The sequence below is a fragment of the Equus asinus genome, chromosome 13 (assembly GCF_041296235.1).
Source record: "Equus asinus isolate D_3611 breed Donkey chromosome 13, EquAss-T2T_v2, whole genome shotgun sequence".
Classification (NCBI taxonomy): Eukaryota; Metazoa; Chordata; class Mammalia; order Perissodactyla; family Equidae; genus Equus; species Equus asinus.
In genome coordinates, this window is record NC_091802.1 from 29,341,780 (window position 1) to 29,357,174 (window position 15,395).

The 15,395-nt window shown below is 42.6% G+C and overlaps 1 protein-coding gene across 10 annotated transcripts in view; it reads left to right on the plus strand.

Moving 5' to 3' along the window:
• TEX14 (testis expressed 14, intercellular bridge forming factor) overlaps nucleotides 1-15,395 on the plus strand; it is a 130,346-nt gene that overhangs the window by 94,583 nt on the left and 20,368 nt on the right. For 8 of the 10 annotated variants that reach the window (XR_011493750.1, XR_011493751.1, XM_014826764.3 and 5 more), the window contains 10 exons: nucleotides 42-193; nucleotides 1,309-1,499; nucleotides 1,912-2,062; nucleotides 3,880-4,796; nucleotides 7,856-7,962; nucleotides 9,954-10,076; nucleotides 10,276-10,364; nucleotides 11,235-11,516; nucleotides 12,662-12,762; nucleotides 14,895-15,014. Coding sequence is in view for 8 of the 10 variants with exons in the window: in XM_014826764.3 (XP_014682250.2) it covers nucleotides 42-193; nucleotides 1,309-1,499; nucleotides 1,912-2,062; nucleotides 3,880-4,796; nucleotides 7,856-7,962; nucleotides 9,954-10,076; nucleotides 10,276-10,364; nucleotides 11,235-11,516; nucleotides 12,662-12,762; nucleotides 14,895-15,014 (2,233 nt within the window). In the remaining 2 variants the exon portion in view is untranslated. The remainder of the gene's footprint in view (nucleotides 1-41; nucleotides 194-1,308; nucleotides 1,500-1,911; nucleotides 2,063-3,879; nucleotides 4,797-7,855; nucleotides 7,963-9,953; nucleotides 10,077-10,275; nucleotides 10,365-11,234; nucleotides 11,517-12,661; nucleotides 12,763-14,894; nucleotides 15,015-15,395) is intronic. The other 2 variants (XM_070482901.1, XM_070482903.1) reach the window with 2 other exon arrangements.

Here is a 15,395-nt window from a genome sequence, read left to right on the forward strand (position 1 = left end):
TCTTTTAAGACATGAGCCTTACCTTGTGTTTCCTTCTGTAGCCAGGATGGAGGTGTCCATAGGGACCTGACTCGAGTGCCCCTCCCCACCCAGCTGTATAACTGGGCGGCCCCGGAGGTGATCCTACAGAAGGCAGCCACGGTGAAGTCGGACATCTACAGCTTTTCTATGATCATACAGGAGATTTTAACAGGTAGATCAAAGAACACATTGACGGTGACCAAAGTCCCTATTCTTAGGTGGGATTTTTTTTTTTCCTCCATCAGTTACTTAGTTTTATGGAAATGCAGGACGTAGAAAAAAGAGATTTCTTCAAAGAAACCTCTTTGTGCTTATGGAAGATATAAGATGATCTCCTGGAAATCTTTCTCTTTTAACCTGTTCTTTAAGACTCAGCAAAGCCCACCTTTTGGCGTGTCAGTCAGTGCTAGTGCATTTAATCCAAGCAAAGGTTTTATTTATTTATTTCTGCTTTTTCTCCCCAAATCCCCCCCAGTACGTAGTTGTTTATTTTAGTTGTGGGTCCTTCTGGTTGTGGCATGTGGGGCGCTGCCTCAGCATGGCCTGATAAACGGTGCCGTGTTCGTGCCCAGGATCTGAACTGCTAAAACCCTGGGCTGCCAAAGCGGAGCACGCGAACTTAACTACTCGGCCACAGGGCCGGCCCCCAAGCAAAGATTTTAAACTGAAGATTACTGTCAGTGCTTAGAGGTCTCTGTAAGGTGCCCGTTAAGAACTCGTAAATGAGGGGAAAAGACTGGCCTCTGAAAAGTAAACCATGAAATAAAATACGCGCAGGTTCCAGTGTCCATATAACAGTGTCACTTGAAAGAAATAGAAACCTTTCCAAACATACAGGACTCTAATGTGAAGGAAGTGATCACATATTTGAAGACAGAAGGAATCTTTCAAGAGAGGGACATACGCACGCACATACACACACTGTAAAGCCACCTTCTCTTGAGGGGGTGAGAGTCAGCCTCCATTCAGCAGTGTTTATAGTCTCAGAGGCAATACCACACTTTCCATGAGATGAGTGCGTTTGGCAACCCAGCTTTCCCTTATGGTCCCCAGGTCTGCCAGTGGGGAGTCCATGTATACATGATTCTGATACAACTTTTTTCTGTCTCTGCAGCAGAGATTTCCCTGGTAAATAGGTAAAGTGGCTTCTTGTTTGTTGTTGGACTTCCAGGTAGTTTTTCGGCAGAGAGAAATTAATGTTTAAAGAGTTTGAGTGATTTGACTAAGCTTACCCAATTTCATCTGATTTCTTAATGTTACTCTTCCCTATGACTCTTTCCTTAACAGATAACATACCTTGGAATGGCTTAGATGGCTCAGTTATTAAAGATGCTATAGTCTTGGGAAAGTATTTAGAAGCTGATGTCAGGCTTCCAAAACCTTATTATGATATTGTTAAGTCAGGCATCCAGGTCAAGCAGAAGGACCGAACTATGAACCTTCAGGACATCCGGTATATTCTGAAGAATGACTTAAAGGTAAGCTCTGAAGTTGTTAGTTTTGCTCACCCATCTCAGGGGAACAGCGAGTTCGAGACCAAGTTGTAAGAAGTTTTGGAATCCTCATTTCATTGCGCCCTTTCTGTGTTCCTGAGAAAAACCTAGCTGCTTAACTTGGTGAGGACAGCAGGGCACTGAGGAGGGAGGTTGTGGAGGGCCCACACACAGTGGGGGCGCGTCGTGTAGGCACATAGTGCAATTCAGTGAATGGCGGCTACTGTTATTCCTTTTTAAATATTGGTGATAACAGTGAATTAACTAATTAGGACTACAGTTAGTCTACCCAACAGGAATGAGAGGGAGTTTATTTGATACCTAGATCTGTTTCTGAAACGCCAGTGACAGTCAGATGATTGCAGATCTGTCCTTGACAGTATTTCCCTTGTTTCAGGATTTTATTGGAGCCCAGAGAACTCAGCCAACCGTGAGCCCCAGGGTTCAGAGATATGAACTCCATCCTGATGTTAATGTCTATCTAGGACTGACTTCAGAACATCCAAAAGAGACCTCTGACTTGGAAATAAAAGAGCTGAAGGAAATGGGTATGGCTTTAACCCACAGGTTTTGATGTAAATGTGTTCTGAGAATCACCAGGTGCAACTAGGCAGCTCCTCTAAACTGTACCTGTAACTTATACTGGGAAAAGATGCATGACTTAGGGAATAATCAAGATCCTTAAATAAATAAGTTCAACCTTTTGGACTTCATTTACACTTTGGTTGGATCCAGAACTAAGCAGTAACAACCGATTTATTTCTAGCATGATTACTTTTAGGAATTTATCTAATTGCTTCACAAATAAAAATGATGATTTTTTAATTTAAAACTATTATCTGTTCATTATAGAAAATTTGAAAGGGTATGAATAAGGAAATTACTTACCATTTTAATTCTGCCACTTAGAAATAATTTGTTAACATTTCTGTGTTTCATCCCAAACTTTTTCCTGTAGCCTTACTGCTTTTTAGTGCACTTGGAAGCCTTTAGAATTCAGAGCTGGAAGGAACCTTGCAATCATCTGACTTAATGCCCTCATCTTCCAGATGAGAAAACTAAGGTTCAGAGAGGTGGCTTGCTCAGGATTCCAGGCTTCTTGCAGATCTGGAACCCAGGCTTTCCGATTCCAGCCAACTGACCATTCTCTCTGATTGTCTTTGGACAGGACTGGAGGCCTCCAGAATGATCCTCCAAGCTCTCGTTACTTTGTGTCCTCTATCCCTGTTCTCCTCGTTCTCTCTCTCTGTACACCATCAACCAGGAGCGTTCAGTCCTGGCAGTATTTTTTGAGGTATTATCTCTCCCATGGGGAACCAGCCCTGGTGGTCTAGTAGTTAAGATTCAACACTCTTGCCACTGTAGCCCAAGTTCATTTCCCAGTCAGGGAACCACACCACCATTTCTCAATTGTCATATTGTGGAGGCTGTATGTTGCTGTGATGGTGAAAGCTATGCCACCAGTATTTCAAATACCAGCAGGGTCACCCATGGTGGACAGGTTTTAGTGGAGCTTCCAGACTAGACAGAGTAGGAAGAAGGACCTGGCCATCTACTTCCCAAAAAATTGGCCATGAAAACTCTATGAATAGCAGTGGAGCATTGTCTCATGTAGCGCCAGAAGGTGAGAGAATGGCACAAAAAGACTGGGCAGGGTTCTGCTCTGCTGTACACAGGATCGCTAGGACTCGGAATCAACTCGATGACACAACAAATCCCTCCCATGATGCAATAGTTTCTTGGGCAGTGTCTTCACTGCTTCTGTCAGATTCTCACCAAGAGTATAATTTTAACTGACATGAAAAGGTATGAATTGGGGGCCAGCCCAGCCCAGTGGCCTAGTGGTTAATTTTGCTCACTCTGCTTCAGTAGCCCAGGGTTCACTGGTTCAGATCCCAGCCGCAGACCTACACACTGCTCATCAAGCCATGCTGTGGCAGTGTCCCACATACAAAATAGAGGGAGATTGGCAAAGATATTAGCTCAGGGCCAATCATCCTCAACAACAACAACAACAACAGCTATGTATTTAGTCCTTAAGATTCAGGGGCCTATAATTTACATGTCCTGACAGTTATGCATGTTTTGAACATACTATAACTTAATCGTAGAACATTTCTCCCAGGGTTTGATCCCTTCCAAATTTTCTGTCTCAACCCACATCAAAATGGGAACTTTCACCTAGGTTAGAAATACCCTCTCACTCTCTGTGAATGTATCTGGTAGTCTTCCACACCTGGGAAGGGAGTGGGAAAATAAAAAGCTTCTTTCTGCATTCTCATGCCGCTCGAGCAACTAGCCAAGGCTGCTTAGCTGCTGCGTGTGATCACTTTAATCAGCTGCATGTTGCTGCTCTTTTCAACAGGCAGTCAGCTTCATTCACCAAGGGGTCGCTCTTCTCCCACCGAGAAAGCAGCACCAGATCCTCAGGTTCCAGATTCAAGTCTGATGGCCAAGGAGATGCAGAACCAAGAGACTGCTTCTCCTGCTTGTTCTGTGGTGGAAGAGGCCAGGAGCCCCAGCCCAGGTCAGGCAAGCCTCTGCAGCTTCGAAATCAATGAAATCTACTCAAGCTGCCTGGACATGGGAGATGAGAAAGAGGAAGAGTCCGCAGGAGCTGGTTCATCTTTTGAGGGAGCTAGACCAAACCAGGTAGATGAACTGAAGTCCATGGAAGAAGAGTTGGAAAAGATGGAGAGAGAGGCATGCTGTTTTTGCAATGAGGATGAGAGCTCTTCAGAAGCTGACACAGAGCTCTCCTTTGAGGACTTAGACTGGCAAAATGGTTCTCTTAGTTCCCTCAGCCTACCTGAGCCAGCCAGAGAAGCCGAGGGCAATGTGAGCAACAGGTCCATGACTGAGGAGTACATCAGTAAGTGTGTGCTGAATCTAAAGATTTCACAGATGTTAATGCACCAGAATGCTGACTTGCTAAGGAATACCCAACAGAAAATAGATAAGCTTGAGATGATACAGAAGGAGCAGGAGGAGCGCAAGTCTCTGTGGGCCTCTTCAAGAGAGTTTGCAAACGTCTGTGACTTGCCTTCAGCCCTGGGCCCCCCAGCTTTAAGCTATGTTCCTCCTGTCATGCAGCTGTCAGGGGGCCAGCAGCCAGACACTGGTGGCAATTGCTTGACTTTAGCAAGGTCTTCAAGAACAGTGAGAGACTTTCAAGGGGGACATTTTGGCAAAAGGTCCAGGAAAAGAAGTGGCTGTGACTGGAAACCTTTCACTCAAGTCTCTGAAGAAAGCACTGGGGATCAGTCAGAGAAGAGCCATCAGGTAAAGCTAAGAAGTGGGAGGCAGGGAAGCCTGAACAGGACCTGGAGCCGGGTTTAACATTGCCCCTAACCTGTGTGCAAGGACTGACATATAAAGATAACCAACTCATAGTGGGGTCCTCTTGGCTTTGAGAAATAAGGCCTCTAGGATGGAATTCCAAGGTAGATACTCTTCACCTCCTGTTCCAAACCCAACACACAGCCCCATGTCCTTCTCTGTAAACTCTGTGCATCAAGTTGAACCATATGAAATTGCTGTTTTATAGGTCAAAATAATCAAGAATTGACAATTTTACATGGATCAGCTTACTAAATATGGTATCTTGGGCAGCTATTAATCCCCATTCTAAATTGCTTATTCATTCATTCACTCATTCAGCAAACACTTATAGAGCCAGAGGCAATATATTAGACTATGGGATATGATGGTGAATGAACCACAAGCTCTACCTATGAGTAGCTTAAACACTAGTTGGGGACAGAGGGACCTGGTGGTCAAAGAAGATGCCTTAGAGGAGGTGAGAAGACACCAGGGGAACTGACCCTGGAGGTTTAGTTTGAGGCTTAGTGAGATTGCAGAGTGGCTCCTCCCTGAGCTCCTTGAGGACAGGGCTTAGGTCTTAGACATTCTTTGTCCTAAGCTGTGGCATGGTTCCTAACAATTAGAAGGTACTCGATAGGGGCCAGCCCGGTGGCACAGCAGTTAAGTGGGCACGTTCTGCTTTGGCGGCCTGGGGTTCACCAGTTCGGATCCTGGGTGCAGACATGGCACCCCTTGGCAAGCCATGCTGTGGTAGGTGTCCCACATATCAAGTACAGGAAGATGGGCACGGATGTTAGCTCAGGGCCAGTCTTCCTCAGCAAAAAGAGAAGGATTGGCAGCAGATGTTAGTTCAGGGCTAATCTTCCTTAAAAAAAAAAAAGGTGCTCGATAAATGGTCATTGAGGAGGTGAATAAATAAACCTGAACAAGTACACACATAGAGCTGGCTGCCTCTTGAATCACAGAATTTTGAAGATGGATCAACTCTATCATTTTACAGAGTGAACCTCAAGCTCAGTGACTTAAACTTCCCTAGGTTCATTGTTGTTAGCGAGATGGTGGTGGAGTAGGAGAGGTCGGCCCCACTGGAAGGAGGATTTTATTACTGAAATTGTTTAGAATGGCTGCCTCATGGTGATAAAAAGCAGGCCAACTTTTAATGGGTTTTATTACTGTTTTAAAATTTTCCACCTACAGTGTACCCCCGTATTGCCTGCACTGGGCAGACAGCTCCCTCTACTCCCACGCCTTGCCAAGGCCCACAGCTGGTAAGGGGCAGGTTTCCTGACTCCTGATCTAGTGTTCTTTCACTGTCCCCTACTGAATTTCAGTGAGCCTTCACTCCTCACTTAGAACATTTAGAAAAGCACTGGCATTTGTTTTTGTATAAAAAGAAGGCACAAAGAATTTATTTAGACTCTGATATTTCTGTTTCTGTGGAAAATTAAAGTTTGCTAGAAAACTATTAGAAATAACTTTTCTTGTATATTATGTTTTGGTTATCTATTGCTGTATAACAACAACAACCAAAAACCCCCCAAATTTAGTGGCTTAAAATAACAATGGTTTATTATTTCTCACAATTTTGTGGGTCAGGAATATGACAGGGCTTACCTGGATGATTCTTCCACTCCATGTGGCACAGCCTGCGATCACTCCTTTGACTGCAGTCACCTGGAGACTGGGCTGGACAAGAAGGCCCAAGAAGGCTTCACTTATGTGTCTGCTGCCTTGGGCTCCTCCAGGTGGCCTGTCTCTGCCATTGGCTTCATATCATTCACTAAATAGTCTCACTCACGCTTCTCCACAGCATGGCAGCTAGTTTCCCAAGTGAAAGCTGAAGCTGCCAGGCCTCTTAAAAACTAGTTGCGGCCTTAGGATAATGTCTCTTCTGCCACTTTCCATTGGTCAAAGTCCCAAGGCCAGCCCAGATTCAAGGGGAAGGAAATAGACTCTATCTCTTGAGTGTCCATGCGGACAGAGAGAGGGAAGGAATTGATGGCAGCCGTTGTTGGAAACCATCTACCGGTGCATCTATGTATAAAACAATTATACCATATTTAATTTTTCTTTAAAAATCCACCCTGGTTTTCTAGCCTAATCAAGGAATAAGGCATTTTCACCTAAGCGAATGTTTCAGACAATTGAAATTCCTTCATTTAATTCCTCGGTTTTAAAATTTTTAATCATAATGAAAACATTACAAACTTCCCATTATTCTAAATACCTATTTTGAATATATTCTAAGTATATTCTAACCTTTCCTTGGTGACTGTGACGTTTTTCTGAACATCTGTTCTTGTGGTGCTCCATGATGCAGTGCCGCTTTCAGCCCCTGCTGAGGAGTCTTTCCCTCCAGGCAGCCTCTGAGCTTATACTTTGGGGAAGTTATGATTGTTTTTATGTATTCTCTCACTTTTAGGCATCTTGCTGCCATCCCCAAACCCAACATTTGTTGCCTTAATTTGCTGTAGGTTAGGAAATATAATTAAGTTTGTTAAAATTGGAATAAGCAGATCTAGAAGTCTCTCTTTTGGATAAAGGACATAGGCTTTAATTTATTTTGTGTATATAATTTCCAAAGTATTGTAGCCTTTGTTGTTTTGTTTTCATAACATCCGCCTGGTGGATTCAGGCAGATGTTATTGTCCCTGTTGTATGGATGAGGAAACTGAAGCACAAGACTCTATGAGGTTAGTCTGAGTAAGGATTAGACTAGAACCCAGGGTCTGGGGGCTTAATAATAATATAGGGGAAAGTTTTTGGATTTTTGATGTCTATGTTATCAGCTCGTTCTTTACTTGCTCCCTGTCTGGACTCTGTTCCTGGGGGCCAATGTTTCTACGTAAAGGCCTCTAGCTCAGAAATGAGTTACTAGATATGAAACATGCAGGGGAATCATCTTGGTAGTTAGAGTTATTTCTACATTTGGCAAGAATGGCTTTAAAAATGGAATGTGAGAGTGAAGAGAAGAGGAATTTCTTCAAAGCACTAAAACCTGTTTACCGCTTTCTAAGCTGCCAACTCTTTGTGGCCCTGGAAAACAGAGCAGAAGTGAACAAGTTCAGCCCCCTCAAGGAGCGAAGGACAGTTTGGAAAGAAATAGGAACCAAAATATCAACAGGTGGGTTAACATTTTATTGTTTTTTGTGTTACCATGCCTTTAGACTCCCATGTGACCCTGAGGCCACTTAATGATCTTCATATGTCCAGTGACAAAGAGATTGTGAGAGATGCAGAATAGTAACACAGAAGCAGATCTTGGCAGGTTCTCTCCATTAAGTGAGCAAAAAGAGCAGTGTAATGGATACTTGTAGGAGACATGAAAGGTCAGTGGCTAGCAGGTTAAACAGAACTCATCAGTTGTCAAAAACAAAGCATCTTGCCTTTCCCAAAGTGCCCAGATTGTTTATCTTATTAAAAAAAAAAAAAAATCCAGGTATTCCATTTGCCAGTGCTCCAGAAACCAGACTATTCAGAAACCAGTGTTGTTCAAGATAAGTGTCACTGACGCTGGGGGACAAAGAGGGGGTTGAGAAATATCACAATTGTCCTGGGGCTCTGATTTCCAGCCAGATCAACTAAATGAATTGGCTTCAGCACAAATCGCTGGAAGGAGAGTATATGTGTACACTAGGTTTTTAAGAACTTAGGTAAAACAAATTTTATTTTGCATAGGGGGAATTGTTAAAGGAGTGATAAATGTTTTTCAAGATAGACTAGTATATTGATTTTAGTTTTTCTTTTCTGTGATTAAATGGCAGCATTAATCCACAGCTCTGAAGTCACTTCTCCTGGAAAACAGTTTTTTGTTCTCTTCCCCCAAGTGGTGACTGAGACTAATGACAAGAGTGTGCTGTTCCTTTCATGTTGGTAAAAAGATACATGAAGGGAGAATCAAGGAAAATGCCCAGACATTTTAGATTAGTGTATTTTGCCCTTACGAAGGGACTTACTGAAGGACCACCTTACTGGCATCAGAGGGTTGAGCACTCACATCATTGATAGAAGCGGATGCGGTGATGGTATGCTATTGGATGAGAAAGCAGAAGCCGTTGTTGTGGCTCCCCTGCCTGGCTCCACCCTCTTCTCCCAAAAGAAAAAAAGAACAGACCAAAGGAAAGTTTAATATTTTGCTACCAATATACCTAGTCTTTTTGTATGCTTTAAAAAAATTAAATTTTAATTATATATGTGAAGGAAATTTTGTATCCTGATTTTTTTCACTTTACATTAGAACATGAGCATTATCCCATGTTATTAAAAAACACCCTGTAAATTTACTTTGAAATTGTTGGATTTCCTCTCCGTTGTTGAATTTTAGGTTTTATTCTTTGTTCTGTTAGGAATAGAGCCAAAGTGACTTGTTAATAAAGCTTCTTCTGCGTTTTGGGTTATGTCCTTCATAGAGTCCCAGAAGCAGAGTTACTAGGTCAAAGGGTTCGAACATTTTAAAGATTCTTGATAGCTGTTGCCAAATTGCTCTTTAAAGTAGTTGATCAGATCTGACCTTTCTGATTCAGTAGTCTCTCTGGTCCAGCAGGAGAGTAGGGCATTCTGGATAACAGGGAATTCATATATGTGCTACAGATCACACATTTTCAAAGAGTTAGTTTAATAGATGATAAAATATATATAATCATGGGATATTTAGAGGAAAAGAGACTCCCTTGTTTTGCAGATGAGAAAACCTTGACTCAAAGAGATTGAAGTTTGCCAAAGTCAGACAGCTAGCTAGTGACCGATCAGAATCTGCAACTCAGTGAAACTAGGCTGAAGGTCCCTGAATGTTCTTGAGAATGTGTGGTGCCTTAAGACCATCTTTATAAATGTTAGTTGTTGTGCTATCACTGGTATGCAGGTGGGCCTGTTACCAGAGAATTCTGATCAAAGGGTAGGAACAGTTACTGAACCATCACCTGTATTCTGTGGCATTGTGGGGGGTGCTTGGCAACAGCCCAAGGACCAGAATTCTGTCTGGTGAAACTTCATTTCAATTGTGGGTTTCTTCTACCTCTGAAAATTTCCCAAGAACACTTTTAGAATCATGAAATCTGAACTTGGAAACTGAAAAAAGCCTTAGAGATCTTCTAACCCAGTCCTTTCATTTCTTAGCCAGGGAAGGCCTAGTGAGGCCAGTGCCCAAGCCAAAGTGTCACAGCTAAGTAGTGTACTCTTCACCACGTCAAGCCGCCAGCAGGGACCTCCCATGTCATTCAGCCCTGGCCAGGGCTCTGCGTGAGTCTTGCGGGCTGAACCTTGGCGAGTCTGCGCCCTCTCTGGTGGTGGGCAGGAGTCAGTGCAACCCCAGGCTCCGAGAGCAGGGGCAGTCCTCTGGGTGGGCTGGTGGACTCTGGCTTGTGTCAAGAACTTGAGCAAACTGATGTGTTTGTGTTCACCCCACTCCACTCACCCCCAAAAAACCCATGCAATTTAGGATCAGTATGGAATCTGTGTCTTCTGAAATCTGTAATGCAAAGTCAAGAAATAATGAAGATAGTGGAGAGGTACACTTAAAATGGAAAAGTGAGTATAAAATCATGGCTTCTGTTGGACAAAATGAAATTGAAAGTATATTTCTAACCTGGTTGTTACTTCTAAGTATACAGCCTGTATTGCAATGTCCTCCCACGTTCTTTTCTTTTGTTAGATCATTCCATTTTAAAAGTAAGGCCTTTCTGATTACGAACTGCAGAAGAGAAATGTTCTTTTCATTTCTAGACTATATAGGAAATATTCCTATCATATATATTAATGTATATTATATAACAGGTGTAGTAAAAAATAAATGATATAGATATTTCATATATAACATTATTAAAGTAGAGTGCATGCAATGTCACTTTCACATATCTTGTGGACATTATCCTTTTGTATGAAGTTTTATCTTGCAAGCTCAAAAGGATACGTACGGTATCTGTGTTTTCTAATACTAATGCTAAGTAACATTGGCAAAAGTATAGAACATTTGGAATGAAAACATACACATACATATACACTCCCAGCACGTGAGCTCAGTGTGGTCGAGAAAGGCTAGGTAAACTCAAATAGATTCTTTTCCATTAGTCTCTGCAGACTGGGGCTTCAGATGTCATTTTCTTGTAAAATCTTCATAGCAAGAAGGTCTGTCTGCAAGTTTTCTGCTGCCTTCCATTCTGGAATTCAGCCACAAGGGCTGTAACTAACTGAAATTGTGCCCTTCCCTCACTCTCGTCAGTTCTCTCCTCTGCTCCCCTTGAGGCCAAACAGGGCAAGCCTAAGGATGATACAATTCTAAAGAGGCAGTTATTATGCCAATATGAGCTATAAAAGTATTACGTAGCTCTTTAAAAATCAAAAGCTTTTGTTTCCAATGTTCACAGTGCTGTTTTAAATGCTGCTTTCTCTTATATTCAGCGGAGGTGAAAGAAATAGCAGAGAAAGCAGCTACTGGGCAGCTGGCGGTACCTCCTTGGCATCCTCGGAGTGGTTTGACTTTAGAGAATGAGGCTGGAAATGAGCCTGATCCCCTGCTGCAGCCCCGCATTATGGAACCTGAGAATGTGGACTGGCAGCAAGTTGCAGAGTATCCCAGGAAAAATGATGAGCCAGGAGGAAGTGTCAAGTTTGACAAAACAGACCACAGTGACCATGACAGTGACCAGCATGGCAGACAGTCTGGGCCTCGAAGCTTCACTGGTAAGTTCACTTGGAAGAATTGACATAGGTGAGCTCTATCAAGTTATCAGCTCTCAAAAATAAGTAAACTTCCTGGAATATTTTCTTTGCTTGGTCTTCTCTCCTTTCCAGTCTGTCTGGGGACCCTGAATTCCAGGGGAAAGCAGCATACCCTTTTGATCCCGCTGTCCTTCCCACAGGTAAAGAAATCCAGAGATTCATGAATTTTTTTATTACTGGAGCAGACCCCTTTGACCAAAGGAAGTAACATAATCTCCGTACACTGACCCTGGTCCTGAATTTAACCTGGCAAGGAATGGAATCTTTTAACTGAGGGCAGTGGTGGACGCCCACTCTCTGCCGCCCATTTATGTGCATTGCATTTTGAGCTGGAAAAATTCCGCTGGCTCCCAGAGAGTCTATCCCAGAGAAACCTAGAGACAAATGACATTTGCTGTTACCACTTTTATAGATTTTCAAGTTAAAACTGAAGGTATGTGTTTCCACTTGGTATTTGCTTGCAGTCAGGTCATGGATATCATTTCACAGTTGTTTGCAAGTTAAAGAAAAGTACATCTAAAATTATAATTTATCTTAGGTAGAAAATCTCTTGGCTTGGTTTTTAAAAAAATTATTTTATTGAGGTCATATTGGCTTGGATGTTTTTGGTATTTAGAATCTGTTCCTTGTCAAGCATCACTTTTTTTTTTTTTGAGGAAGATTAGCCCTGAGCTAACATCCGCTGCCAGTCCTCCTCTTTTTGCTGAGGAAGACTGGCCCTGAGCTAACATCCGTGCCCATCTTCCTGTACTTGATATGTGGGACGCCTACCACAGCATGGCTTGCCAAGCGGTGCCATGTCCGTACCTGGGATCTGAACCGGCAAACCCCGGGCTGCCGAAGTAGAATGTGTGCACTTACCCACTGCGCCACTGGGCCGGCCCCCATCACTGTTGAATGGATAAACAAAAGAGTGATGATCCAGGGCTGTGTGCTGGGGCAAGGCTAAACTAACAGTCTCTACTTTCTAGACTGAATCTGACATGTGAGACATGGCCACCCTTGGCAGACTATGCTTCCATCTCTTCTCTCACATTGCCCTTTGCCCCTCCCATGCCATGAGTGTCACTGAATGACTTTGGCCCTGATTGTGTTATAATCATTAGGTATCAGGCACCCGTCCCTCAGGAAAAATGAGCAGCCAGAGCATAGTGAAGTCTTTCAAGCAAGTTCTGATGCATCTGTGGTCATTGAGAAATCTTACAGCGTAAGTAAGATGGCCTGGAGAGCCAAGTTGGACACAAGGACCTAATAAAGTAGAGCTGAGGATTATGACATTGAAACAATTTCTGTAGTAGTTCTTTTTTGTTGGAGCATGTGCCCTCAGGTTTCTGACATGAATGAAGAAGTCTTTCCTCCCTGCCTAATAGTTTTTGAGTCAGTTCAACTCAAAGCATCATGTATCCTGGAGCTTGGGGAAAACACAGACAAGTGTCAGGTTCAGCTCTGACGCTGAGCTTTCTGTCTAGCTGGGTAGACAAGACCAACTGTTAAAGCACAGTGTGAAGTCAAATACCAAAGCTCATGACTGAGGTCAGATTGGAGTAGGAGAAACAAAGACAGGTTGTGTGAGAGTGCCTTCACCTGGAATGTTCTCGAAGACCCAAATTCAGCTCTCAACCCAGTGGAAGGAGTGTGTTCATGCCTGACAACTGTCCCTCAGCAGGATCTGTGGGGTCCAGTCATTTCCTAGCATTTGCATTGAGGTTACAACCTTGCTTCAGGGGTTTAGCACATTCTAGAAGCATGCAGTTGGGCCATAGTCCAGCCACACTAAAGGAACCACAGTTGTTTTTTTTTTGTCATCATTGACATGGGGCCATAATCGTTTAAAGAATATAAATAGTAATTGAGAATGAAACAATGTAAAAATACAATTGTGATAATGTTTGAAGTCTTTGGAGAACATGCTATTGTATTTAATCATAGCACACAAGCCACTCACAGGACAATTAATTCTTTCTCTCATGTGAGGGCTGGAAGGACCTGCCACATAAGCAGACTGGCTTGACTGGAGAAGCAGGTCTGTGAGGGAAGTGGGGAAGGTATGCAAGGCCAAGCTTGTCTAGGAAATTTCACTGTGATGTGAGAGGTAAAGGATAGCAGGTGCTAAGGGCACAGAAGGGGAAGCGTGTGATAAAAGCAGTGTCCAAGGAAATAAACCACAAACATCTGCAAAGGGATGATTGAAAGTGAGGACAGGAGCCAGTTGTCTGCCATGTGGTGATCAGGGCCTGAGTGTAGACATAAGCAGAAAAGGAAGGGATAGAATGGAGATGCTGAAGAAATAACTGTTACTTTTAACTTTTTAATTTTACTTTTATTATTGAGATTGCATTGCTATTTTTAAAATCATGCTCCTTCACTTGCCTTTAAACTGGAATACCTGAGGGTCCCAGTTCTGAGCAGCCTCAGCCTCCTCATCTGGAAGATGATGCCAACACGTGGACTGTGTCTGTGCCCTTGAGGATCAGGGTGTTTAAATTATGTCCCCAGCTTTAGTGGTCCAGGGCCTTTCTTCTTTCTGGAAATTTTAGAGCAGAGAGGTCACCTCACCTCCCCCAACTTCCATTGTGCAGATGAGGATCCTGAGACTCAAGATTGTCATTCACCACACCTGCTTCAGGGTGTTCTCAGCTCCCTATGGGGAGGGAGAGCAGAGGTAGAGGTGCGTATGCTTATAACTGTTATTTCTGGTGTACATTATTATATGTCAGTTTCTGTATAGACTGCATCTTGCTCACCCTCAGTAGTCTAGTTTTTATCTGTCACTATACATATGTGCCCCATTATCCCTTTCGCCCTATCCCCTGCCACCTTCCCCTCTGGTAACCACTAATCTGTTCTCCTTATTCATGTATTTGTTTATCTTTCACATATGAGTGAAATCTTATAGTGTTTGTCTTTCTCTGTCTGGCTTATTTCACTTAACTTAATACCCTCAAGGTCCATCCATGTTGTTGCAAATGGCACGATTTTGTCTTTTTTATGGCTGAGTAGTATCCCATTGTATATATACCACATCTTCTTTATCCCATCATCAGTCAATGGGCACTTGTGTAGCTTCCACATCTTGGTTATTGTGAATAGTGCTGCAGTAAACATAGGGATGCATAGACCTCTTTGTATTTTTTATTTCATCTTCTTTGGATAAAACCCAGTAGTGGGATTTCTATTTGCAATTTTTTGAGAAATCTCCAGACTGTTTTCCGTCATGCCTGCACCAGTTTACTTGACTGCTAATTTTAGATAAATCCATTATTAACACTGCATCCAGCTATAAAGGGATTTGTTTACAATGAATGCCAACTTAAAAGTGATTTCCTCCATTATTAATAGGATCAGTCTGTGCAATCAACTTGTTCACCAGAGTCTTCTGAGGACATAACAGATGAATTTTTAACTCCAGAATATGACTATTTTTACTCCTCGGCGGCTCAAGAAAACTTAGCTCTAGAGGTAAAAATTTACAGTTTGGGGTAAAGTACATTTTCAGCTTTCTCCGTTACCTTATTAGTTTTAAATTGTTTTAATTGAGAAAAATAGCTTATACCTAAAAGTATATAACCTTGACTTATCAGTGTTTTCATGTTTTGAAAAAACATCTGAAAAATAAGATTTTTAAGAAAGGAAAGTCATAAGCAGTTTCTCCCAAAATTGTGATTCCTGCATTTGTACAGCACTTTGTACTTTTTTTTCAAAAACACTTTTCTTCACATTTCCTGATTCACATATCCTTCCTGTGGGGAAGAGAAGGCAGGCTGCTATGTTATTCCTCTGTGTGAAGAACTGGCGATCCTCAGATGTAAGGATTTAGTCCTTTACCTGCCAAGCTTTAGT